This window comes from Egretta garzetta, unplaced genomic scaffold (assembly GCF_000687185.1).
Source record: "Egretta garzetta isolate BGI_Z169 unplaced genomic scaffold, ASM68718v1 scaffold133, whole genome shotgun sequence".
Classification (NCBI taxonomy): domain Eukaryota; kingdom Metazoa; phylum Chordata; class Aves; order Pelecaniformes; family Ardeidae; genus Egretta; species Egretta garzetta.
In genome coordinates this window covers 1227923-1253192 of record NW_009259111.1, presented here as the reverse complement: position 1 = coordinate 1253192, position 25270 = coordinate 1227923, and the positions used below count along the sequence as shown (strand labels likewise).

The window sequence follows — 25270 nt, the reverse complement described above, 5'->3', positions numbered from 1 at the left end:
CCCCAGTTTAAATCTCTAAAATATGGTTCAGATCCTTTTTAAAGGGTATTATTCATGAGAAGCGTGTTTGGTAAATTAAAAAGAAAGCCCTACCCTGGGAAACCAAGTCGACTCCCGTTTTTCCTTTCAAGATGTGCAACCCACAGATTGTCCCACTGTTCTTGTTTATGAGAAATAAGAAGTAAGGTCAGATGATTTATTTTCTTCAAGGTGTGTGAAGCAACAGAATAGTCACAGAAATTAGATTTTCAAAATGTTTTCACTTTTCATAGTCCAGGGCAGCTTTGATAATACAGGGAGCTGGTTTGGGGAGTGGGCTTTTTCATTTGGTCTGTGCAGTTTTATGAGAATGCTGCATAAACGTTCTAGCTGTTGTCCTACTGGAAAGCACTTCTTATATTACACATATGCAGGTAATTTTATACGTGGGCACAAGAAACCAAACTGTTGAGTGAGTCACGCGCTAACGAGGAACATAAACCATCGCATACTTGAGAGGGGAAGCGCTGCCGGAGCCATGTGCAAGTGGGAGACGGGCTATGATGATCCCCAGGGCCGCGCTGGAGTGCGGCTCCCTCCCTCCCTCCAACACACAGGTAGTGCCGCTGCCCCGAGCCTGCAGCACTAACGCCAAGCTCCCGTCCCACCCTGGAGACGTGGGCTACCCTGCCGGCCTGTGATGCTCTGCCTCTGCAGAGCTGCTGATGGGAAGGGACAGCCTGCCCCACACACACATTGAACTGTACGCATGGAGTAAGTCTACTAACAGTAATTAACTGAAAAGGTGACTGTGCTTGCAAGATTTGTGGGATAAGGGAATTTTCTTACATACAGGTATGTAAGGCTATTGCCTAGTTGTACTACACAGCCTAGGCCACTGAATTCATCCTGTTACCCTGCGCTCATCCCAATAATTTGCATTCTGCTAAAGCAAAATTAGTGAACAATTTCTAGAAAAATATCCAGTTTCAATTGATTTCAAACACAGGCGATCCGCCACTTCTCCTTCCAGTTTTTTTTCCATTGTCATCGTCTTGTTAAAAAGTATTGGGAATTTGCCTAGGTTTTGGTTCTTCCTGTATCTTTTATTGACTAGATTAAACAAGAACCTTCAGTGTTTGACCTTCTCCCCATGGAAGTATTAATACGAGTTCATATAGTCTTATTGAGACATTCTTAATGACAATTTATGACTTCTTCACTATAAGTCTATCAATAATTACAGGAAAGTAGAGACATTTTTCCCTTACATTTACAAATATACAACTTGATAAATCTTTTCAAATATGGAAAGACTACACTATCATTAAAACATCTCTTGGAGAAGAGATCTTTTATCACATTACAGACAAAAGACAACAATGCTTCTTTCCCATTCAAATTTAACTTCTCTTCCTCTAGGCTATTTTGTTTTCCAAATAATTTTCTCATGATAGCGCATAGAAACTTTTCCTCTTTGTGTACTTGGCTGTGGAGACACAAGGCACAGACTACGAGCTAAGGCACAGGAATTTCAGACATTGCCATGACTCAGCTGAATTGTGGGGACTGCTTGTGAACATGGTTTAGGCCCACGTCAAAAGCAAATTAATGTAACTTAACAAGAACATTTACTATCCTTTAGATACAAGGGGTTTTGCCATCAATTTCTGGGTTGGTCAACCAACAAATAACCCCAAGGCTAGGCTATATTGATATCTAACCATAGCACCATTGCCATATTCTGAGAAACACATTTTTCCGCCATTGAACAGCGAGCAGACGCTTCCCTGGCAGCGGGGAGCATTGCCGATGCAGATGCTAGCGCTGGGTGTGGCTGTTTCAGAGAACCATGGCTCATTGCGTACTGCAAGTCACCAACTCTTATGAAATGTTAAAAGTCCTGTTCAGTTACACTTTCTACTCACACTGGAAATATTCCACGGATACACTTGATAATTCTCTTTTCTCTATAATAGCCAAACTTATATTCCTTCTCACTTCCCCCTCTACCACCTACAATTTCTCACAGACCCAAGGGAGCCTCACACCCTGAGCATATTTTAAGTCCAGGACTAAGCCTCTAGCACAAACATTTGCTGTCAGAGCTCCCTGATCCTACTTTGCTATTCTTGTGCATCTCCATGGTCATTTTGGCATTGACATTGAAGGAGGGGAAGGCGAGAATATCCCTTCCTCCTCCTCCTCATCCTCTCCCAAGGGACACAGAAGTTTCCTCCACCAGGAGGGGAGGGACAACCACGCCTTTCGAGTGGGGCCAAGCCACACAGTGGCTCTGTCACCCCAGGGCTGGTGCCAGCTCTGCGCTATGCTGATGCTCTGGACCGTGCACAGGACTGGGACCGATTGCAGAATCTCTTCCCTCCACTTCCTCAGATGGAGAATTGTGGCCAAAAATGTAAATTCACAAAGAAATGTTTCCGCTGCCTGTGTTTACTTTTCCACACTTTTTCACGTTTCTCATTACTCCCTGCTGATACAATTATGTTACTCTGTCCACATTTGCTGAACTCTTTCATCTGCCGTGTTAACGCATACATGCTCAGCTCCAGTACCCCCCCTTGACACCCAGGCACCCTTCTTCAGAAGCTGTGCACACCCAGAGCCTCCAGATCAATGGCTTGTGCTTCACTCCCGGGGCTGCTGTGCTGTGAGGACACATGTTTCATTAACCCGGATACCATCAACTACACACCAAATAGGGCAGGGAGGAATAAAATGAAAATTGAAGAAAGCCTTTGATACAACTGTGCAGGACATCCCCAGCTTTCTAGCCAGTGTAAAAGTGTCAGACAGGAGAGCGTTTCTTCCTGTGCAAAATTATCAGTCAGACAGGACAGCATTTCTTCCTGTGCAAAATTATCACTGATTGTCTCTGCTACCACTCTAGGATGTTTAAAAGGGGGAAAAAAATCTTCAACTCCTATCTTTTGACTCAAACAAAGAAATTACACGGTTTTGCAGCTTTTTAGCAAGACAACCTACCCTGTGAACATTTCAAAATAAGATCACATGAGTCATTGTTGCTAGAGGAAAAGTGAGCATGGCAATGGAGCTGTCTGACTGCATGGCTGCAGCCCCAAGTTCGGGAATGTGCAAGCACATGCGTTCAGGAGCAAGAGGCACATCCAGAGGCACATTCAGCATCGGATGCAGAGAGGGTGGGGAGGGAGCCGTGGCAGAAGACACAGGAAGCGTATGGGATAACCTCAGTGGGAACAACGCGAAGCAATAAATAAATACCTTTGTGCTTGTAAACTAATACTGAAGCAAAGCTGAAATGGAGATTTTTTTTTTTTTTTTGAGAAGCAAAGTGTCATGGATAACATCATTGCTGATTAGGGATTAAAGGATACCAAGGATACCTCTGCATGTTCATGTATAAGGCCTGAAATTACTGATGGGTCTGGGAGACCTGCCTATTTGTAGAGTTGCTTTCATTTGTAAGGCACTGTTTTCACACAATCAGGATTCAAAATTTAACTTGTTTGCACTGAAATTTTTAAGCTTGTGTGTCTGCCTCTGGATAACTATTTTGTTTTTCCAATTTCAGGCAAAATCATATAGACTCTTAAAGTAATTCCGGTGGGAAGAGACCTCAGAAGGTCAGCTGATCCAACCCCATTGCTTAGCATCGGATCAGTTTGCTTCCAAAGCCAGATTTAATTTTATATATATATATAAAACATCTCTGCTGCCCTTTTCTGTGAAAGGGTGGCATGCTTTGGTGGCAAGGACTTGGAAGGCTGGCAGGAGGGGGGGGTGGACTGTGTGCCAATGACTTCTACTACTGATGTCTAAGTTCACTCTGATTTGTTTATGTCAGAAGCCATCTTAAAAGAATAATTTTGTGCATGCTAAAAAGAGCTTTATTTAGCCACTAATTTCTTCAGAAGGAATTGTTCAACACTGAACAGCACCTTCCTTGCCATTGTAGCCTGGGGCTACACAGATAATTGGGAGGCTCAGGTGGGAGAGGAAAATCGTCTTCATCTTGCAGGGAACCCTAGGGAAGGGAAGGGAACCCTAGGGAGGGGTGAAGGCTGAATTAAATGCAAAGGGGTAAAAATAAGACCTATGAGGCAGAACGGGGCGGGGAGGAAGACAAAATTAGCCTGGTGAGCAGGTGAAAAGGCAACATGAACTGAGGGCAAAGAGGCCAGGATGCAAAATGAAGGGACAAGACAGCGACTGGCTGGGCTGAATGATGCAAGAACCAGGAAAAACAATTTAATGTGAACATGGATAAACTGCGGCATGCACATGCGGCCAAATTATTAGGTCCGTGTGAAACTTGTTCGTCCCTGTTGCTCTAGGCAGATGGGAGGACTGTGAGGCTGTCTGATGCCAATTAGCCATCCTCCTTCGGTACCAGAGGTGCTGAGAGGGGCTGCAGCTGCAGAAGAAAGGTCAGACACCATCACAGCTGAAGGTGTGTGACAGAGGCTTGAAGCCCGCTCATGGTACAGATGCCATCAAATATAATTGGTGTTCGTACACTTCAGCCACTTCTGTGCGGCTTCCCCCTTGCCCACTATGCACAGTCTGCTGATAAGCAGGCACACAACCACAGTTTCTATCAGGAATAATCTTCAAACTGAAAAGACAAGTTTCCTCCACAGCAGTTATATTTACCTGTATGGGACAGGTAGATTATGATCAAAACAAACACCAGAATTTGTGCTCAGCTTATCATAGAATCATAGAATCATTAAGGTTGGAAAAGACATCCAAGATCATCAAGTCCAACCGTCAACCCAACACCACCATGCCTACTAAACCACGTCCTGAAGTGCCACATCTACACGTTTTTTGAACACCTTCAGGGATGGGGATTCAACCACTTCCCTGGGCAGCCTGTTTCACTGCTTGACCACTCTTTCAGTAAAGAAATTTTTCCTAATATCCAATCTAAACCTCCCCTGGCAGAACTCATGCCCCTCACCAGTGCTGAATACAGGGGCACAATCACTTCCCTACTCCTGCTGGCCACACTATTCCTGATACAAGCCAGGATGCCATTGGCCTTCTTGGCCACCTGGGCACACTGCTGGCTGATATTCAGATGGCTGTCAACCAGCACCCCCAGGTCCTTTTCCACTGGGCAGCTTCCCAGCCACTCTTCCCCAAGCCTGTAGCCTTGCATGGGGTTGTTGTGATCCAAGTTCAGGACCCAGCACTTGGCCTTGTTAAACCTCATACAATTGGCATCAACCCATCAATCCAGCCTGTCCAAGTCCCTCTGCAGAGCCTCCCTACCCTTGAGCAGATCGACACTCCCGCCCAATTGGGTGTCATCTGCAAACTTACTGAGGGTGTGCTCAATCCCCTCATCCAAATAATTGATAAAGGTATTAAGATATTATAATCATTACTATTGTTATCATTATTAAGATATTATTACAATATTAAGATATTATTATTATCCCTGGGGAACACCACGATCAGCTTATTGCTGTTTGACCCAAATTAGTTCTAACACAGTAATTTATCTGAATACTGATAGAAAAATTATTTCTAATGATTACAGAGCAGCAAGAAGTACAGTCAGTTCATGCCTGGCTTCACCAATTAAAACAAAGCATGAGGGGACAGGCAAAATACAGCTTTAGGCTTTGATTCAGCAAAGTATTTCAGCACAAGTTTCAGCCTTAATTTACTTTTATTGTGCTGAAATGCTTTGCTGAAATGAAGCCTCAAAGACCTTTTCTTTTTCCATTTCTATTTTAATCAGATCAGCCCACAAGTACACACATGAGACGTGATAGCCCCTTTTGAACTGTGAGTGCCCGACTGCTGTGGAAAGGAGTGCTGGCTGAACGGCTGTAAAGTCAGCCTCTCTCGTCAGCAAGGCATGTTCCAGCTTCTGAAATTTGAATATTTTTTTTTTACTTTTCTAGAAGACCTTCAGGGGTAAAGCAAACTACAAAGAATCCTTCAAGCCTTTATAAGGTGGCTTGGAAATAGAAGCTGTAATTTTTGAAGCTATTAAATAATTTAAATTTAATTTTAATATGTTGTTAATATATTTATTAACTTTTAATAATGTAATTTAATTTTTAATTAAATAATTAGATTTCAACCTCCTGGATTGAGAATTCTGGGGCAGAATCCTTCTGTAAGGGGCCCACCTCTGTGTAGGGGTACACAGGGGGGAGGACGCCTCTGCCACTGCCAAGGCACCTCTCCTCACCTGACCTGCAGGTAAATCTGTGGAAATCTGGGTAGCTGCAGGAAGTTTAGGATGGAGTGGATGCACACATGACTTGAAAGAGGGTTTTGAACTTTCTGAATTTCCTGTTACTAAACCTGACCTTTCTCTAGAATAATCAATGATGAGATGTTTAAAATCAAAGTAGTGGGTGCATATTACATGTAAAATTGAGTGAGTTTAGGCTGTAAAATCCAGAACAATATTTTGCATTGTGATTTATTTTTTAAAGCAAACACTTAAGTAAGAGGTATGCTAAGAGTCATGACATGAGGTCTTTAGTAGTTGGCCTACAGTACGCAGCTAATACTGTATCTCTGATCAATACCCAATGTCCTTATTTTCAGGAAAGATGGACAAATCTGTATGTGCATATTTTAGGTTACTTTTTCTCTTGTTGTCAGGGGAGACCTGCCAATAGAAAGCTCTGCTCCTAGTGTCTAAATAAAACAGGGAATTCCGTAGTGTAAATGCGATCATGACAGAGGAGAACACGTATAATTAATGCGATGATCATGGTGAGCCAAGTCCATTTGGGCCACCTCAAATGCGGCAGCCAGTTCTGAACATCTCATAACAACCATTACACACGCTACAAGAAATACTGCAACTGGTTAAGGAGCTCTCTAAAGCACAAATGAGAGATCTCTCTTGTCTGTTATGGACTGTAATGTGTATTACCCAGTCTTAGCAGTGAGCTAACGACCCACTCTTAGTCCAGAAGCAGGTGAAAATCCCTTGCACTGCACAGGAGCTTCACAAGGGAAAAATATTGCTTAAGAGATGAACATTTCCCAGGGTGCGTGACTGGTTTAGCAAGCGAGGAGCACTACTCCTGTCAGCCTCCGGGATCCATCCACTGCTTCCTCGCCTCCCCAGCCAGGCTTCCCCCACCTGGCAAGCAGCAGCCTGATGCAAAAGTGTGAACCTTGCTTTTGCCAGGGGTGAAAGACAGAGTCAGGCCACAGTGGCTCCCCTAATTTGAATGCTGACACATCTGCTGCAAGTGACCTTAGCAGTATCTCACGGAGCGCAAACAAGGCCTCAGCGATAACACTGGCAGGGAGAGGAGGGCACAGACTGAGGAGGAAATGCATATTTTCCACATCACATCAGCCCAATTATCAGTTATTGTCCTTTGCAGAATCTTTTCAACTATGCTTACAACTCAAAGAGTGTAGCTACTTAACTCTCACACCCCTCAAATGGTGGTTTCTTCCACCATGAAAACCAGCGAAACCTAAACCTTGTTTTGCAAGAAATGAGTCACACTTCAGGCTTTATCTGGTGCTTTCTACAGCACAGTCTGAGAAAAGCCAAGCTTGTAAAATTCTCATAAAGGAATCGCAATATGGCCTCACCTGTCTGCCAAAAGCAGTGCTGCAGTTTCTCGTCAGTGGGGCAAGGGGTGGCAATGGCGCAGGTAATTTTGGGACAGTCTCCAGTGAATACTGAAGGCAAGTTACAGAGAGCTCAGGCACCAATTCTTCTGTGCCTCTGATGACTCCAGGTGGGAGATTTTTTTAATGATAAACACAGTGGTTACAACCCAGTTCCTGGACTTGTTTTCTCTGACTTTAATTCATGGAGCCATGGTTTGCCATGCTGCCAAGTCAACAAGTACAGTGTGTGGAGCAGACTTGCCGAATGGTTTGCGTCATTGTCTGTGTCCCTTTTCTGGTCCCTCCTTACCATATTTTACGGAAAATTGAGTGGGCAACACCTTCACCCATGAACCCTTCTCTGACCACATCCCCTTTAGCTTAAACTTGCAACATCCTCTCCTGTCTTGTGCTCTCTTATCCTACCAGTATGGTTGCATCAGCAGCCCCACTGTAATTACCTGAGCACGCCCCCACAGCGCGTTACGAGTACACTAGGCAGCATTGAGCAGAAAGGGGAGAGGGTCTGTCACGGCACTTGCCTGTCCTTCCATTGCTCCCTCATGAAAGTTTGTTCAGAAACACATGGACAGAAAGGCTTTTCTGTCATCTTAAATACCATCTGTCACCATCATACCAGAACAGAGAACGTCGCAGAACTTCAGGTCATATTTTGATACACTGGGCACCATGCTAAGACACATGCTAAGAACAAGGAACTTAAATTTTAGTATTTTCTAAGATGACAACAAACAGACTGAAGATTATACCTGTGATGCTCCTGGCAGCCCATGTTGTTACGCAGGAGGGCTGTGGCAGCAGTCTGTACCCAGCTGCTTAAGGAACGAGCAGATACGTTACAATGCTGTAGAGCAGCCAGGAGGTAACATCATGAACGGCCAGCACCCAGTCGCTGTCTACCCTGCTGGGATGGCATCTCCTTAGCTAAGCAGAGATGGACTGAAATATGATGTGCTCTCAGGGGTTCCTGTTTTAAAGCCTCTGGATTTGTCAGTCAGTTAAAATAATTCAGATTTTCAATGTTTTAGAATTACACAACTCAGTAGGGGATATTATCAAAGAAGTGAGTGCAGGGTTCATTTTGACTATACAGGAGGCTTTCTTTTTGTTTTTCATCCGAATATTGGAAAACAGATATTTTATGCAAAATTTCCCAAAGTTATCATAACTTTACACAAATTAGTAAATTACTTTACTTCACTAAGAGCTCTGTTTTCAGACTCCAGCTCCCACCTTCCTGAACACCTGAGTGACAGACAGTCTGAGGTCCCACAGGTAACCTGCAAAGCACAGCCTTGGCTCATGGCACAGACCAAGGTTCCATCACGTGGAGCTAAGCCCTGCAGACCAGAGAATGCACTGTCAGGAGATATCTCTCTCTCTGAGAACAGCTTTGAAGTGTTTAATGTAAAGGAAAGGAGAGAAAGGTTGATTAAAGAGGAATGTGGTTTTAACAAAGACATTATTTTTTATTCCTGTAGTACTTGTGCATAAGAGAGGCACATGAAAGCCCCTGGAGAAACAGACATGCAAAGCGCCCTTCAGAACGAGCATTTGGCTTTTCAAGCAACTGACGTTCAAGCATACTTTCCACAAAGCTCAAGCAAATGGGATTTTTGGCAAAAAGGCATTGCTTTGACACATCAGCTACCTGCCCAAGCTTTCTCAGGTGGTTACAAGAAAAACACCCAAGATTTCAAAGTGGAAAGTTATCCATAGTGCCCACAGTGTTACCCAGTCCCTTCCTGCAGGACAGTTTCTTAGCATAAATCCATTACAAAAGAGGTTCTGGCCCAGGTGCTCCAGAGGAGTGTTAACTACTTGTTCTTTCCACATTGGGACCTTCGCTCCCACCAGTCCTTGTTAATGTTCACACTGGTGGTTTCAGATTTGCAGGCAATCATTGCACTGTTAACAGACAGCTGTAAAGTAGGATGAAGATTTTTTTCTAGGTAGTAACAAAGGAGGAGAAGAACAATCCCAACCCCCTAATCCTTCTCATTCAAAAGCTGAAAAGAGGGAATCTGTCTAAATCCCCTTGCTGGGAGCTAGAGGCCAAGTGGGGAAAATGTTGCAACTTACTGCCGTATGGTTATTGTGCCAATAAGCAATCCAGAAAAGAATTACCAAACAACATGGTCGTCTTCATATCCCATTCCCTTTCATGGGAAAGGAGAAGGGAGAGAGAATTTTGTTGCACAAATCATAAGTGGAAAAATGATAATGTTTTCCCACTGTAGAGCATTGGCCAAAGCCTGAAGTGGCATGAATAAATACCACTGGAAAGAAGGGCAGGAGGAAAGGAGGAAAAGGAGAATCACACAAGCTCTACTTTTCCTGTGATATGGCATATTAAAAATGCCATTGAAGTTTACTGCATATGAAAAATGTCGTTATTTGATTGCTTTTTCTCTGGGACTGTGGAATCTTAAACAAGCCAGAGACTTAGAAAGTTTATTTTGTTTCTTGGGCTGTCTCTTCTGCCTGACACACATTTTCCGACTGTCCACGTACAGCTCCTCTCTTGGCATCAGTCATCACACAGTCAGAGTGCCAGAGGAATATAATCCAAGCGGTACAAAATGTGTCTTTTTGGGGGGGTGGTGGTGGTGGTGGTGTGGTGTGTGTGTAAAGTGCAAAATTTCTCTCAAAAATCTTGAGACAGCTCTGCTAGTTACCTTGAACCACCAATTTCACATCCCATTGAACACCTTCAATTCTAGCATTCAGACTGTACGACAAGGTGCTCAGCATCTTGCAGGACTGGGCTGCATGCAAACATCCTACTCAAAGAAGATTAGTAGCTATATTTGGCAGGAAAGAAAGAAGCAAAATATCAAGAAATTGCAGCTCCATCAGGCCAAATAATCATGTATGTTACAGAAGGTTTAAGGGTTTTTTAAGTATATATGTTTCTACATAGTGATGCTTCATAGTGCAAGGAGACTGAGAAAAAACTGAGAAGTCTCACGGAAGGAAAGTGATTGCAGCGCAGGTAACAGAGACTCAGACAGACTCTCGAGGATGCCTCTTTTATAAAAGATGAAGGGAGCTGCAAGCTGTTGTCCCTTAGGTAAAGTAGGGCTGGTCTGCAGGTTCTAAATCACTCCTCAGTGGGGGCTGATCTGGCTCTCACTGCAGGAAATGGAAGCTCTCTGGTTACTTACATGAGAAATGGATGTTTTTGCTGTAGAATAAATTCTGTCTTCTAGGCATGATTCTGTATTGGATAATTATACAAAGGCTCATTCCTTCCACTGCAGAAAGTAGTGGAAGAAATTCTCTAGTTTACGTTCAGCATGGCAGACCAGACAACCTGACAGTATTAAGAAAGCACTTAAAGATCTTTGGATAAAAAAATACCAGAAGAAACGTCAGCCATTCATACTTCTCCTGGGTTTAGACATAAGATCTGGGAGCTATTACACAGGCCACGGGTACAGTAGCTGCATCTCTATACATCTCCTTCTTCAATGCACAGCTGGTAACTCAAAAAAATTTTTCCTGAGACAAAGAAAGAGACTTCTAACTCAATATTGGGCTGCGCCAGATGTGACCAAGAGAAGACATAGTTGTGTCTCCTGTAGCCTGTGCTCAGAAACAGTGCAGACCAGTTAGAGACTGGCAATGGTAAATTCTCCCTCACAAGCTGGTTTCTGGCATGTGTTTGTTGTCAAATTTCTCTCACCTTTTTTTGTGGAGGTTTTTGTGACAAGGGAAAATGAAGGAAGTCTTTATTACTGGCCAAAGCTCACCGTCTGTTTACTGAGCACATTTCCCCTCTTTGTCCTAACACAAAGGTTTTTACCTTTTAACCTGCAGGTTGGCAGATTCTGCAAGTGTTATGGTATGACAGACTACTGGAAAGGAGCATTCCCAGGCAGCAGGTGAGCCTGGTCAGGCCTATCATTGCTGTGATTAGTTTGTAAGAATTATATCCTACTTTTGTCAATAAAAAAATAAACAAGGAAATAGGGAATGAGCTTTCACTTTAGTAATCTGCCCAAAAGCTTAGCTACTCTTGCTTCTCCACTTGACCTTGCTACAGGGCTGAGGAACAATAGTTTACTCTTACTACTAAAACATTGCCACTTATCTCCTATTTACATTTGCATATTTTAACTTGAGCTACAAGCTCATGCTATGATTTTGTCTGCTAGATTAAAGGATCCCCAATACTGTTTTTCGAGGTAGGCAGAGAGATGGGGACGGGGCTGCCTCTCAGCTGCTAACTGTGCTGCTTTCTAGCGGGGCCTCACAACTCCCAAAACAACAGATTGAAATAGGAGGACAAGCGTCAACGCTCCCTGAACATCCCGGGCATAACACGGACAGCCCTAAAGCCGTCTCTGTCCGTGAGATTAGGGAAATGCTGTTGTTTGTTCTGAAAGACTTTGCCCTTGAATACAAGTACACTCTGCTCCCCTTTTGCTCCACAAAGCTAACAGAGACATGCCTGTGGGATGACTTCCCCCAGTATTTACATATTTATGCTTCTGTCCCGTATTAGTCACTGTTTCTGTCTGGAGCCCATAACCTTTGGTCAGGTCTGGGATCCACCTGGACTTTCTACAGTTGTGCTGGAAGGGAGATTCCTCCTGGCAGTCCAAAATACTTTGGGGAAGGGTAGGGAAGATTTTGTCTGTAACAGGATAAAAGGGGTTTTTGGGTCTTCGCACCTCATAGGTGCCTAGCTTCTGCTTGCAACAGCACTTCTTGACTTCACGGGGCAAGCGCTGCAGAGGAGGGTTTCACGGGGCTGCAGCATACCAGGTGACAGACCGCTGGTCTGTGTTGGGCCAGGGGATGTGTGCTGGCAGAGGGGCAGAGAAACACAGAGGGGAGAAAACTTGCCTTCAGAAGACAAAGTCATCTGTGGCCACTGATATGCAGAAGCGTTAGCGGCACTCAAGTTCGTTGTCATCCAACATTGCCTCAGCCACATCCCCTCAGATTTCCCTTGCACACCGGTAAAAACTTGTGGGTTTATTCACAAATTTACAGTATCTCATGAGATACTGTAAATTCAGGTGGCTCACACCTAAGCATAGTGAATGACCAACAAATTTCAGTGCCAACACCACCTGAAGCGTGCCCATCCTGATGCTCCTGCCAGCCCCCAGCTCCCTGCTCTGCCCCTATCCCAGCACAGGAGCTCCTGGTGTGGCCTGGCCAAGGGGCCCATCTAGTTTGGAGAAACTCTGCAAAACAAGGGGAGCAGGAGCGGGGACCTCCTGAGCTGGCACTGCCACTTAGAGAAACGCCTGGCCCTCCTTTGCCTTGGGGCACATTTCCAAATTCACCTATATGGTTTAGGAGCATAAAACCCATTGCTGTCAACAGAGATTTTTTTTTTCCTTGAGGCCCATGCTCCTGCTTTGCTGAGAAGTAGCTGAAATATCTTATATAAAAACAAAATTCACAACAGTGAAAAGTAACTTTGTCTGATACAAAAGCAGGGACTCTATAGAAGCCTTTCACAGCCCCAACAGCTTCAGAAAAGCCACTGAATGGAATGCTCTAGGATTTAGATCCACAGCAAAAGACAAGCCTCATCCAAACACTTCCACTGATTCTGGCTGGCATTGGAGTGGACCCACAAGTGAAATGTAAGCAAAATATGCTCAGAGTCCTTCGCAATATAGTGGATTACAGCAAGAGTGTTTTTTATTTATAAAACATGGGGTTATAACAAAGGGACATTGAGATGCCCAGGGCCTTCCTTTCCCCCTCTCCAAACATTCAGGGGAAAAGGCAAAGAAACTGTTCTCACACACATGGATACATCACCTCCTCAGCAAACATGTCCACAAATTTGATTCGCCAGCATAGAACTAGAACAAGCAGAGAAATATTTTTCTTCCAGTGTTTGCTTTCTATTCATTTTCTGATGCTACCTTCGTGCCTGCGGCAATGCCAGCATTCCCCAAGCCCCAGAACCCACTGGTTTTGCATCTGCTGCCTAGCCTTTCAAACCCCGGAGGGCTTCACTAAAGCAGCTCTCCCTCTGCAGCCAGCAGGCGTGGGATCATTTCAGAGTTGGAGTGAACAGACAAAATGGTGGGAACGTAAAAAGGGGCTCCCAGCTGGGACAGGGACTGGAACTGGGATGGTACATACCGTCTCAGTTTGCTTTCAGCAGATGTTTAAGGAATTGGGAGCTTTATGTTACCTCTTTAGGAGCTGTTGTTGTTGTTGTTATTATTATTATTATAATTATTTTAAGTTTCTCTATTGTTATCTTTATTTCTATGTGGTCTTCTTGACTGTTCATGGAAAGCAAAATACTGAAAGGTCACCAGCAGATTCAAATTCACTTTTGAAGGTGAACAAATAGCCGCAGGGATTTATTCACCCAATTTCAAGCAAAAAAAAAAATACATAAGCAACTTATTGGGAAAAACCCAAACCTAACTGCACATATCTAACCAAGGCAACCTCACAGTCCTGTCATTCAAAACTTTACTATTGTTTCCTCCTTGCTGGTAGCATCACTTTCTGTGTTGAAAACCTCTTCTGTGCAAAGATCAAGGACTATAAATTTTCACATTGTGGGCACTATAAGAACGAGAAATAAGAATTTATTGAATGAATCTCACTTCACTAGGCATGACTTTCCCAAACTTGTATAATGTGTGAAATCATTTATTGCTTGGAAACCTTTTAAACAGGCAGCCACAAAAGCCCATTGCATCTCATTGTTTGAAGCCTAAACCTCAACATCATTTATTTCTAAGCTATTTTTTGGGTACAGGCAGAAATCAAACCCTTGTAAAATCTTTTTAATTTCCTGCTCTCGTTCTTTGGGCCCACAGACTGGACCTGTAAGTTATTTCACTTTTTTTTTTTCCACATTACTGGTAAACTCCTTCAGTTTCAGCCATGATGCCCATAAACAAAATTCACGTCAGACGAGGCAAAGGTTCCAAGACAGACAGTTATTAGCTCAAAGCCAGAGTGTTTCATTTTAGACTTCATCCCCATTTAAACCACGAAAACTTCAGTAAGTATTGAATTTAAATCCACTGTCACTTTCTCCAGGCCTTTATCAAAGGACTCATTATTGGTTTCTATTTTACAGTACCTCCCAGATCCCCACGCCGAGAGGGGCCACACTGGCTCAAGTAGAGCTGCATGCACACACCGAGCAAGAGATAGTTTCTGACCTGGAGTGTTTAGGATCGCAGACAGAAGATAAGAAAGAGGTGCTACGTTTCCAGCATGTGTCACAGCAGGTCAGAGGGTTCAGAAGGGAGAACTCAGGATTCACAAGCCTTAAGCCAGGGCCTTATCTGCCACATCAGACTTTGCCATACTCTTTTTAAACAAAACAAAGTATATGTGTGTAATAAAGGGCACATGCGGATATAATGAAGTATACGAACAAAAAAACTTTTGTAAGACAGGTTCTGTCCCTTCTTACAGGAGCAACCACAAACCCTGTTAAGTCTCTTGTACCCATCTGAATCCTCTCCTTCCTCAAAGTACGTGCTTGTGTCCCCTAACCTGATGGCTTGCTCTCACAACAGAAATAACAGTTCGCTGGAGAACAGTTTTTGCAGGAGAGCTCAACGTTTGGATATGTGTTTACTGAAAGGGATATTTACAATTTCTGGTTCCTGTTGATCCCAGTGCCCTATTTCTGTGTGCCAAAAAGGAGAGCAGCAGCGCTTTGCCTGTGAGCAGGACTCTGTTATCCTCTGCTCTGAGGCCTGTAGGCAGCGATCAGGAGAAAGCTAATTGCACAGGCAAGCCTGAGCTGTTCGCTTCCAGTGTGGCTCACAATGTGTGTAAAACCCTGGTTGCCTGATGCAGTCCTGGGTTACCATGAGCCCTCTGCATCGTCAACGCAACTGTTTTCCAAGCCCAGCTGCCTTAAGCTCAAAGTAGGTTTAATTGTTGCTTCTTTTCTCTGAACAGTGCCCAGAAGCATTATATGGCATTGGCTAGGCTGGCTGTCCCAGAGAAACACTCCAGGGAATGGCTGCTTTCTGTCCCAGCCCTCACGTCTGAGGACATCTCCTGCAGCAAGCCATCCCCACAGTACTGTGCCCGCGGTCCACAGATCGAGGCTCGGGGTACTTTGCCAAACCAGAACAACACTACAACAGAGCAACTGGGAACTCTGAAGCAGAGCAACAGTTGGCAGCAGCACAGCACAGCCCTCATTTTCTCCATTCCATTTCTGTGATTTTCCATGCAAATCATTGTGCCATTTGAAGGAACACAGACCTGAGTTACAGTCAGGCTTGTGGGTGCCACTAATTCTGCTAGATGAATGGTAAAATAGAAACAGACAGAACGATGTAATTAAGCATGCTGTAGAGAGAGAGTCAGAAGGAACATGCCAACAGTATTTTCAAAAGCCACCTGCCCCAATATTCACAGTGTGACTCACATATCTACTAAAAGTACTGCAGAAACCCTGGACTAGCTACACAATTCTCACCAGGAGTTTATGTGAAATTAAGTCATCCCAAATGGTCATTCAAACTAAGGGTTACTGACAAGGGAAGGGATGAAATAAAATGTTCCTGTTGTTCTAGACAACAAAAGAGACTGCTAAGGAAGTAACTTTATAACCTGAGAAGGGTCTGCAGCTTTAAGAAATTCTCCCCTAAAGGTTGTAAAGCTTTTACTATGCAAAGTATTTTTGCTATTATATACACTGGCGGCCACTAAGTGCAGCTATTATTTCTGGCGGTCATTCAGAGAAGGTCAGGGCTGATAAAGTGTTTAACAGAGTTTGTTTGGGTAGATCCATCTGTGTTTTTAACCACCCATACAGTCTTTTGTGTCTTTTTAAAAGATGCTGGATGTTCCCGAGTCTAATAAAATACGGTCTTCGTTTTTATTTTCCATCTTTTATTATTTATCAGGCCACAACAAAGATGTCTTCTTTGCAATGTCCACACTTTTCTGTATGTCCACACAAGCATCTGAAAAGGAGTGATTCTTTGCTGCGGGGCAGGGGTGCAGCCTCACAGAGCTCCCATTTCCTTGGTAAAGGCCATGTGGAGTTGTGATCTGTTGCTCTCGCTCCTTACACCTTGGAAGAGCCAAGGAGGGGACAATCAAAGGGCAGGGAAGTAAGAGGTATGTTGAGAGGATGTAGCAAGGAGCCCAAGATGGAGCTTCAGAAAGGAAACGTTTTCAGGTCACGTGAGCAACAGGAAAAATACCATAACTAGTTGGGATGGACGTTAATAGCATTCTTAACACTCCCATCAGATGTTGGTAATGCTGAATTTGAAACCTAGCTCCCTTATAAACAATCTGTACTGCATGGCGCAAACCAGGTAAACTCTCAGCACCCCACTTCCCTGCCTGGCTGCATTGCATGGCCACAATGTGAAGCACCTCAGTGACAATCTCTGCTACCGTTTATGAGTACTCTTCCAAAATCTGAAATGAAACATTGCTAGGACTACATTGCTTCAAAACACTGTGCAAACATTTGCTGACTATGAAGCAGGTGAGTATTGGTATCTCCATTTTACAGGTGGGAAAGTAAGACAGAACAAGTGGCTTGTAGCCAGTGCCTACTAGCAAATGTGTGCCCCAGCTGATGCAGATAGCTTCCATTGATGCAAATATTATTTAAATTCTACAGTGAGAGGATTCTCACATCTGACAACCATTCTGGATGTTTCATAAAGCTTTTTGTATCCAGACATACTACTGTCCTGAATGCGTGGTTCAGGTCCCTTTGCCACTTACCTGAGCTTGTCTGCTACAAAAATCACGCGGCGCTCCAACAGGAGGGAAGCGAAGATCCTGATGATCTGACGAACACTGAGGCACTTGAAAAGGCATTCAAAGTCCACATGTTCCAGGCGCGAGTCCATGGGCCGCCGCAGCTCAATGACCTGAAGACATCCAACAAACATCAGTCAGCATCACGGGCCAGGGCTGACAGGGCCAGGGGTGCCCAGCACCCCAACCCAGGCCCTCCAGCACTGCTCCATGCTTTCCTGTTGAGGGGACACAGAGATCGACCCCCATCCTCTTTTGCAAACTGAGGCTGGAGGCACAGCACTCCAGAGACATGGCGTATTACACAATTTTCTGTTAAGTCATTCTTTCCAGAATACAGTTGTGTGCATTAAATCTGCTGTCATTTCCAAAGGAAGCATAATTTTGCCTTCTAAACACCCTGTCAGAGATATAAAGCTTGGCTGAGTCAACAGTACGAAGCAAGTAACAAACTGGAAACACTGGAGCTGGAAGCTTACAGGGTTGAAACAGCCATAAAGACAAGGTAAATTTGGTTATAAACTTGACTGGCAATTCAGATTTACATCTAGATAGGAGCCAGGGACTGAACTTAAAGGCCAGGCAAAATTCAGACCCAATTTACTTCACTTTCACTCTCTATGAGGCATAATTCACTAGATAATGTTTAAAACCTTTTTTTGTCATAAAGATATGTACACATATATACTTAACTGGGGAGTCAGGACAAGGTCTTAGATGGTGAATTGTGACATCCCTTTAAAGTCTAATTTTCATACTTCATCCATGACCTCAGGCCCTCTCCTTCCTTTTCTCAAATGTCTTTTGCTTGACTCCTTTATTATATCTTCCTTTTATTCTGCAATTGACATGCTCTGATGTGGAACTTGAAGGCAGAGGACAGAAAAAAGAAGAGGGAAAAATAACATGAAGAAGAGAGTGACAGAGGGAGAAAAATACGAAGTGCAAGACAGCAAATGGTGAACTACTGAGGAATTTGAGGAAATGGAAGGAAAAGGGGAAGAAGTTGGCCAACTTGAAGCTGCATTGAAATCTCTAAACACATATTAGCAGGAACACATATATATCTCCTTTCCATATGTCCAAAAATCACCATCACTTTATTGCTTTAGACCACTTTTACATTTTCATGCGCATGACACCACATTCCACGAGCATACTGTGTTGGGTTTAAACTGGAGTAGCCCTTTAAAATTCCTCACAAACACACTGTTTTAAGGATATGATCAAGACCACAGGATAGCGGAAACAAAACCAGTTCATACCAGTTTAGTTGTAACATTATTTGTGATCAGTAACACAGAACTGTAAAAAGAAAGTCACTGTTAGAACAGTATTTGTGCACAGATTTTATTTTTTTTTTTTTTAAGCCTGAAATACAGAAACACTATGGTGCCAGAGTATTAGATACCCATCATTCAGCTGTCGCTCCAAACAGGAGCAAGAATTAAATTGCAGAGTGATAGTGTACCATGAATATCTCCTTGGGAAATGCTACCTGCCTACCCCTTTCTCATGTTCAGCAAAGGTGCCCACTTCCATTCCTTAGCATTGGCATTGCAAGCTCACATCATGTTTATGTGCCAAATCATGAGGAGCTGGTTTTACTGCAAAACTTCCAACGCTAAAATTTTGCTGCGGGGTAGGATGCAATGCAAGTTATGGCAGCTTTTACAAATGCCATGGATGTTTTCTGTTGCCTGGCAAAGCCGCCTGCTTCAGTCTGCTCATCACAAAGAAATACTGTCTACTTCCCAATTAATCATCATCTTTGTTTGGGCCAGAGGAGCCACAATGGAAGGACAAGATTCTGTTCCTAATTAAGCCAGTGCATTCCATTTAAATAACAAGTTTCTACTAGCATAACAGAGAGCAAAGCTCCGCCAGAAAGAAAAAAAGTTGTTTGTTTGTTTGGAATTATCTCAATGTTTTTCTCTGGGAGAGTTCAGAAGCTTGAGCAGAGGATAGAGAAGTTGCAGATCATGGTTCCCAGATATATTCACATCAAAAAAGCACTATCAGATCTTACCACTGTTACGTCAATGAGCCTTTCAGTTTTCCTTTGCTTCTCCAGAAGAAAATGCTTGTGACTTAAACATGCCTTGCAAGTCATTTATACAAGAAACCTTTACATTTCATACCAAGTGACGTTACAAGCCCAATCTGTTGAAGTCAGTGGCATTACACTTGGAAAATATATGATTCAATGTAAAAATAGTAATAGCACTGTAAAACTAACCCTGAGGAGTGTAAAATAACCCTAGAGGGGATTTTTTTTTTCCTGCTTTCTCTAACTGGGACAAATTTTATTCCTATCTGCAGTAATGTTTCCTCTATATGCTTACCCATCTGAGTGGAGCTACTGTATACTTACATAAGCACATGCAGAGAGTGGAATTTGACATGGCAAATGGTTAGCAAGCCTCAAATTACAAAAAACTTTTTAAGCAAGGCACCAATATTACCATTTTCCAGTAAGGCATATGTTGTATAATTCTAGGCTTCTAGCTTCTTGAGTCAGTAATAAAAGGAAATTAAATCTGTTATATGTGCACACACACGCACAAACTTTTATATGACATACTTTTCCAAATACAGAGTATTTCTTTGAGGGCCAGTTAAAGGGTATTTATTGCCAAAAAGAGCCATTTAAATGTTGCTGGTCACTCCTCCTACCAAGGCCAGGACGAGCAGTAATGAGGTTTGCAACAACAACCAGCTGCTGAACTGTTCAAGTACAGTCATCATGGGAAACTTACACTTGCTTTTTATCACTGTGATAAAGCCCAGCAACACTGCAGTCTGTTAACTACACTAGGCCAGGCATACACAAGGACATTTGCGGTGTTTGTGTTTTCTTCTTAAATACAACTTATTAATAAACATAAAATAACAAATACATAACAATAAATTGGGTTATAATCATCAATGGGAACTAGCATTAGCATATCAACACTGGTGCAAGCTCCTGCACTGCTCATTTTGAGGGTGTGCCACCTCACATGCCTTGCAGCATCCTGTTTTTCTTTTGCTGTTTGCTATTGGAGTGGTGAGGGGGGAGGCTTTGACTTTTAATGTTTGCAGTTGCTTTTTACCTCATTTCCAGCTCCAGGCAGAAAGGTTTTGACTTTGATTGTCTTTCCAGGTGCAGGAAAAGGAGATTCCATCAGACTCCTCATAAATGGATAAACCAAGGCAGCAGATATTCCCCTTCTCCTTTCAACCTCATCCAGGATCTGATCCATTAGGAAGACATAAGAGAGAAAGAGACCGAACATGTCAGCACCACATACACTTCTGAAGCATCTTTTGCCCCACCCTACAGTTAAAGCCATGGGAGTCAATATGTACTCTAAAAATGATACATTTTCCAGTTACAAAATGGAGCCTGTTTGTGAATGCAGTTAACACAGAGACAAGGAAGAAATAACAAATCTGGAAAGGAGAAAGAAGACTCAAGCATGACAAAAGTGTTCTATATTGTTGGGATTTTGCCTGAACAACAGGATGAGCTGAAGGAAAGAAAGATCTAGACAAATCCCATGATCACGTACCAGGTCAGCATCATGTCTCATCACATCTTGAAATTTATGTTAAGGAGCAACACTTTCTTCTGCCCTGGGCATCTCTCCCATTTCAACTGAGAGGGCAGGAAAAAGCCAGAGCAGCAAAAAAAAAAAAAGAAACAGAAAGATCTAGACAAATCCCATGATCACGTACCAGGTCAGCATCATGTCTCATCACATCTTGAAATTTATGTTAAGGAGCAACACTTTCTTCTGCCCTGGGCATCTCTCCCATTTCAACTGAGAGGGCAGGAAAAAGCCAGAGCAGCAAAAAAAAAAAAAGCAACCCTGACATGCTATGAGGTCCACCAGGAAAGGGCTCCTGGAATAGTCCTGGCTGTGGTGGCAGCAGTCACGTCGCGGTCTGTGCTGAGCTGGAGCCAGCTGCAAGCAGCCTCGTGAAGCATGCCCAGCTGTTTGTGCTGGGTGCCTGCATTAAGGTCATCTTCTGTTTGACATGACGCAGAGCAGGCAATCTAGTTTTGAAATAAGCAGATGGAACTTCTTACAGATAGAGAGGACTATTATTTTCTTCTCTCTTTGGTCTCATAGGCCAACATAAATTAGATCACAGCTAAGTTTTCCCACATGAGACAGACTATATAGATAATAAACCTAAAGAAGACGAGAAAGCAAGCTTCAAAGCAGTTAGTGGTTTGACCTGAAATGGTGATCTTTTAACCACCACTCAAGAGCAAAAGGCTGTACAAGAGATAGTGGGTCTGAGCCAGGCATTTTCCCTTGTTTCTCTTGGAAATACTTTTCACTGAAACAGAACATTAAAAGATACTTAAGCACAAGCTGGTGACTTGCAACAACAGCTAGTGACACCAAATGCCAACAGAAGCATTCAGTGGTGCATAATTTCCCCTTTTTCCTTGCAACATAGTAAAGACCTAACTAAAGCAAAGTTGACCCTATATACATAGCTTGCATTCCAGTCCATGGAAGTGGCAGATAACCATAAATGAAGATATGAATTTAATTCTTGATGTAATTTGCAGCACAACAACCATCCTCGCCAGACAAAACCAGCTGCCCAAATGGGAAACAGTAATGAGCCAAGGCTATGCCCCGCGTCCCTTAGTGCTCCCGCACACTGCCAGCACACAGCTGGAACGTGCCCAGCACACATCTCCTTTTCTGCCGTCACTATTTGATGCTTTACATTGCTGGAGTTGGGGGCCACGTGTGTGTCATATCCCCGTCCCGACAACCTTCAGAACACAAATAAAAAGGAGCATTTAAACAGAATAAAACTTGAACAGAGATCTCAGGAGATAAAATGGTTGAAAACATCTGTTGAAACCATGACCAAATGAACTGGCTGGAAGTAAAGATATCTGTGGTTCTCAAGTCTGTCTTAGCTGTAGGTATTACAACAGTGAGCATAAAAGACTTTGAGGAAGATGAAAATAATGCAGGCTATCAGAAACAGGATGATAAACATTTTAAAACAGAGGACTTTTGCTTTTTGGATAAATAATATCCAAGATTTAATACCTCGTGGTCTTTCATCACTCACATTTTTCTGCAAAGACAACTGTTTCTTGTTTTGACTAATTTGGCAAACTGTACCATCATGATCCTTTCTTTCACTGGATTTATCAATTAGGACAGCCCAGGTTCGTCTAACTAAACTGGAAAAAAAAGACTGTCTCACTTTTCAAGAACTTCTGTCTCCATCCACACCACATCTGTCTTCAGAACCAACAGTGATGCCAAGGCTCAAACTCTTCCTCCTTCATTTAACAGCTGTTTCATCCAAACCCTTTCCAAATGTGGTGCTTAGAGTGTGTGCTAAATTGCTGTGCTAAATCCAGCCCAGAGCTAGAGTCAGCCCTGCCTGTTGCCAAACACCCTGCTCCCGGGCCAGACTCCAATGCAATGGGGTCCTTCTGTGGCCCAGGCCCTCCACAAGCCCAGTAGTTGAAAAAGAGCAGAGGTGTGTTACAGCCCCATTCAGGGCCCGAGATGCAACTGAGCAGGAGCCGTCCTTCCTGCACAGACCAAGAATTTGTGGGCCTGCCCACCACAGTACCTGGGAACAGCCCCTGCTGAAGTCAGTGAAATTACACTCACCCATCAACCTTGGGTCCCCTTTGGCTGGATGATCAGACACTTTTATTTCAAGTTACAGATTGAACTGGGAAAGCAGATTATTTGCAATTTTGGTGCAAGGACCTTCCTTGTCTGACTTTATACCTCAGCTGCAGTGATACTTGGTTGCAATGAGGATACTTAAATTTTCTTTTTTTTTTTTTTTTTTATTTTTTGCCTTTTTTTCCCCTCTTCCAAGTTTTCCTTTGAAAATTAGCGCACTATCAAAATTAGATAAAAACAAAAAAGCAAACAAAGAGCCTCAGGGCATCTCTCCATACCACGAGTTTGGTGAGCTGTGTTATCCTCCCAGAACAATGCATTCTGTTTCACTCACAGATATCTGTGTTTAGATACATATTATGTCTAAGAGACACTGTTACAAACCCTTAATTTCAGAGCTTTCTGAAAGACATCAGAAGCAGAATCGCAATTAACTATTGCAACCCAACTGTTTTTCTTCAAACAAGATTCGTGTTAAACAAAGTTTTAGCTAGAAAAGCTTGAAAACGGCTTTGAAAATAACATTCTATATGATTATTAGATCATATGAACAATATAAATGTTATGATTTTTATTAACTTCAATGATTTACATTGTTATTTTACATGTTATTTTCAACTTTATTCCTATAAAAAGGAACAAGAAAAAAATCTGTAAGTTCTGTGAGATTTCCCATATTTGAAGTGAAAATCTCTGGTAAATTAAAACATTTCTATGAATACTGTATCAAAACTGGAAAAGGGGAAGGCAGCCATTTGACATTAGACATATCATTGTTCTCCACAGACCACCAGCAAATCCTATACGATACTCTGAGGTGCTCACTAGATTTTGCAGGACATGCTCTCAGAGTACTAGGAGGCCCTAAACTGGCAGCTAGAGAGCTATTTCAAACGTTAATCAATCATAAATGTTATTAATAGCAAATTTTAATAACCTTTTGCCATACAAAAGAAGAATGCTTGTGGCTCTGTAGCTGACTGGCAGTTAACTGTTTCTATGGCTATTCAATCCGTCAGTTAAGCCGCAATGCCCTGCTTATTGTCTTAAAACTCTTGTGTCAAGAAATGTATTACCTAGGTAAACCACATCAGCATACCATGCAGCTTTGGATTCATTAATGTGGAGGCCAATTAAAAGATTATCCATGCTTTCCTAGCCTCCTAGTTTAAAGAAACGTGTCAATAGAGTTAAGCATATAGAATTCACTTATCAAATAATCTTTTTTCTTAACGTCATACTTCCACGAGGTATTGGAGTAAAAGTGGTACTGGCCCATCATTTGAACTGTGGATGCCAAGAATTACAGCTCAGCACAGAACAGCACAGCTTTAGAAAACAATGGAAAAAACTTCAGTCAGCCAGATCATACAGACACCCAGATGTTTTTTGAATCAAGCTCTGCCTCAGTCACAGAAGTAATAAGACATTCTTTGATGACCCCAATAATGGGGATGGAATATCCAAAACAGCAATTGTGAAATACAGTTATCTCCCATGAAAGAAAGAAATTCTTCTCATCTTGTTCATCACTGCAGATGTGTCTCAGTAAACAATCAAATTAAAAAGCAATATTGAAAAAAAAAATATCTTCTTACCTTGGAAAATAAGTCAAAGCACCCCAGCCGGCTGATGACACAATAAACTTCAGGTAGGCGTGGGCCTTTTCCACTTGGCTGATAACAGTAAAAAGGAGATTGAAATGACATATTAATGTGGAGTCATAAGGAAATACACTTCTCTCTCTGATCACTTGGTTGGCCATCATGTGACATCTTTCACTATCCGTTTCTCCATCAAAATAGCAACTCTGGGAAAAGCATCATATTTCTTCCATAAGACAGGAAACTAAAAAGCATAAACAGTGCTTATCCACTTTGGAAATCAGAGTGCATTGGAGCTGTCTTCCAATATCACTCCAGCTTGCAGCCATAAAAGCACATTTAACTACGACTGTAACTCTTGCCTGTGCTATCGTTGTCCTCTGCTCCTGCTGTGGCACGGGCAGTGGGGCCACCCCGGGGCCGTGTGCTGGGAGGTGAGAACTACAATGCTAAGGGAGGTTATGATGGCTTTAGTTCCCCACTCGCTCCGTGATGTTCAAAGAGAGCTGAATTTACAGAAAGCAAGCTCACAGACCTAAAGAAAGGCAAGCTGCATGAGCCGAGTCATTAACTTCCTCAGATTAATGCATGATAAATATGAAACTTTTAAATAACATATAACACAGG

At 42.8% G+C, this 25270-nt stretch overlaps 1 protein-coding gene across 1 annotated transcript in view; it reads right to left on the bottom strand.

Moving 5' to 3' along the window:
- DENND2B (DENN domain containing 2B) overlaps positions 1-25270 on the bottom strand; it is a gene marked incomplete at its 3' end in the record, with an annotated part of 73240 nt that overhangs the window by 7198 nt on the left and 40772 nt on the right. Inside the window, exons 10-12 of the mRNA XM_035891029.1 lie at positions 24638-24715; positions 20466-20606; positions 17335-17483 (exon numbers count right to left, since the gene is read on the bottom strand). Coding sequence (XP_035746922.1) covers positions 17335-17483; positions 20466-20606; positions 24638-24715 — 368 coding nt within the window. The remainder of the gene's footprint in view (positions 1-17334; positions 17484-20465; positions 20607-24637; positions 24716-25270) is intronic.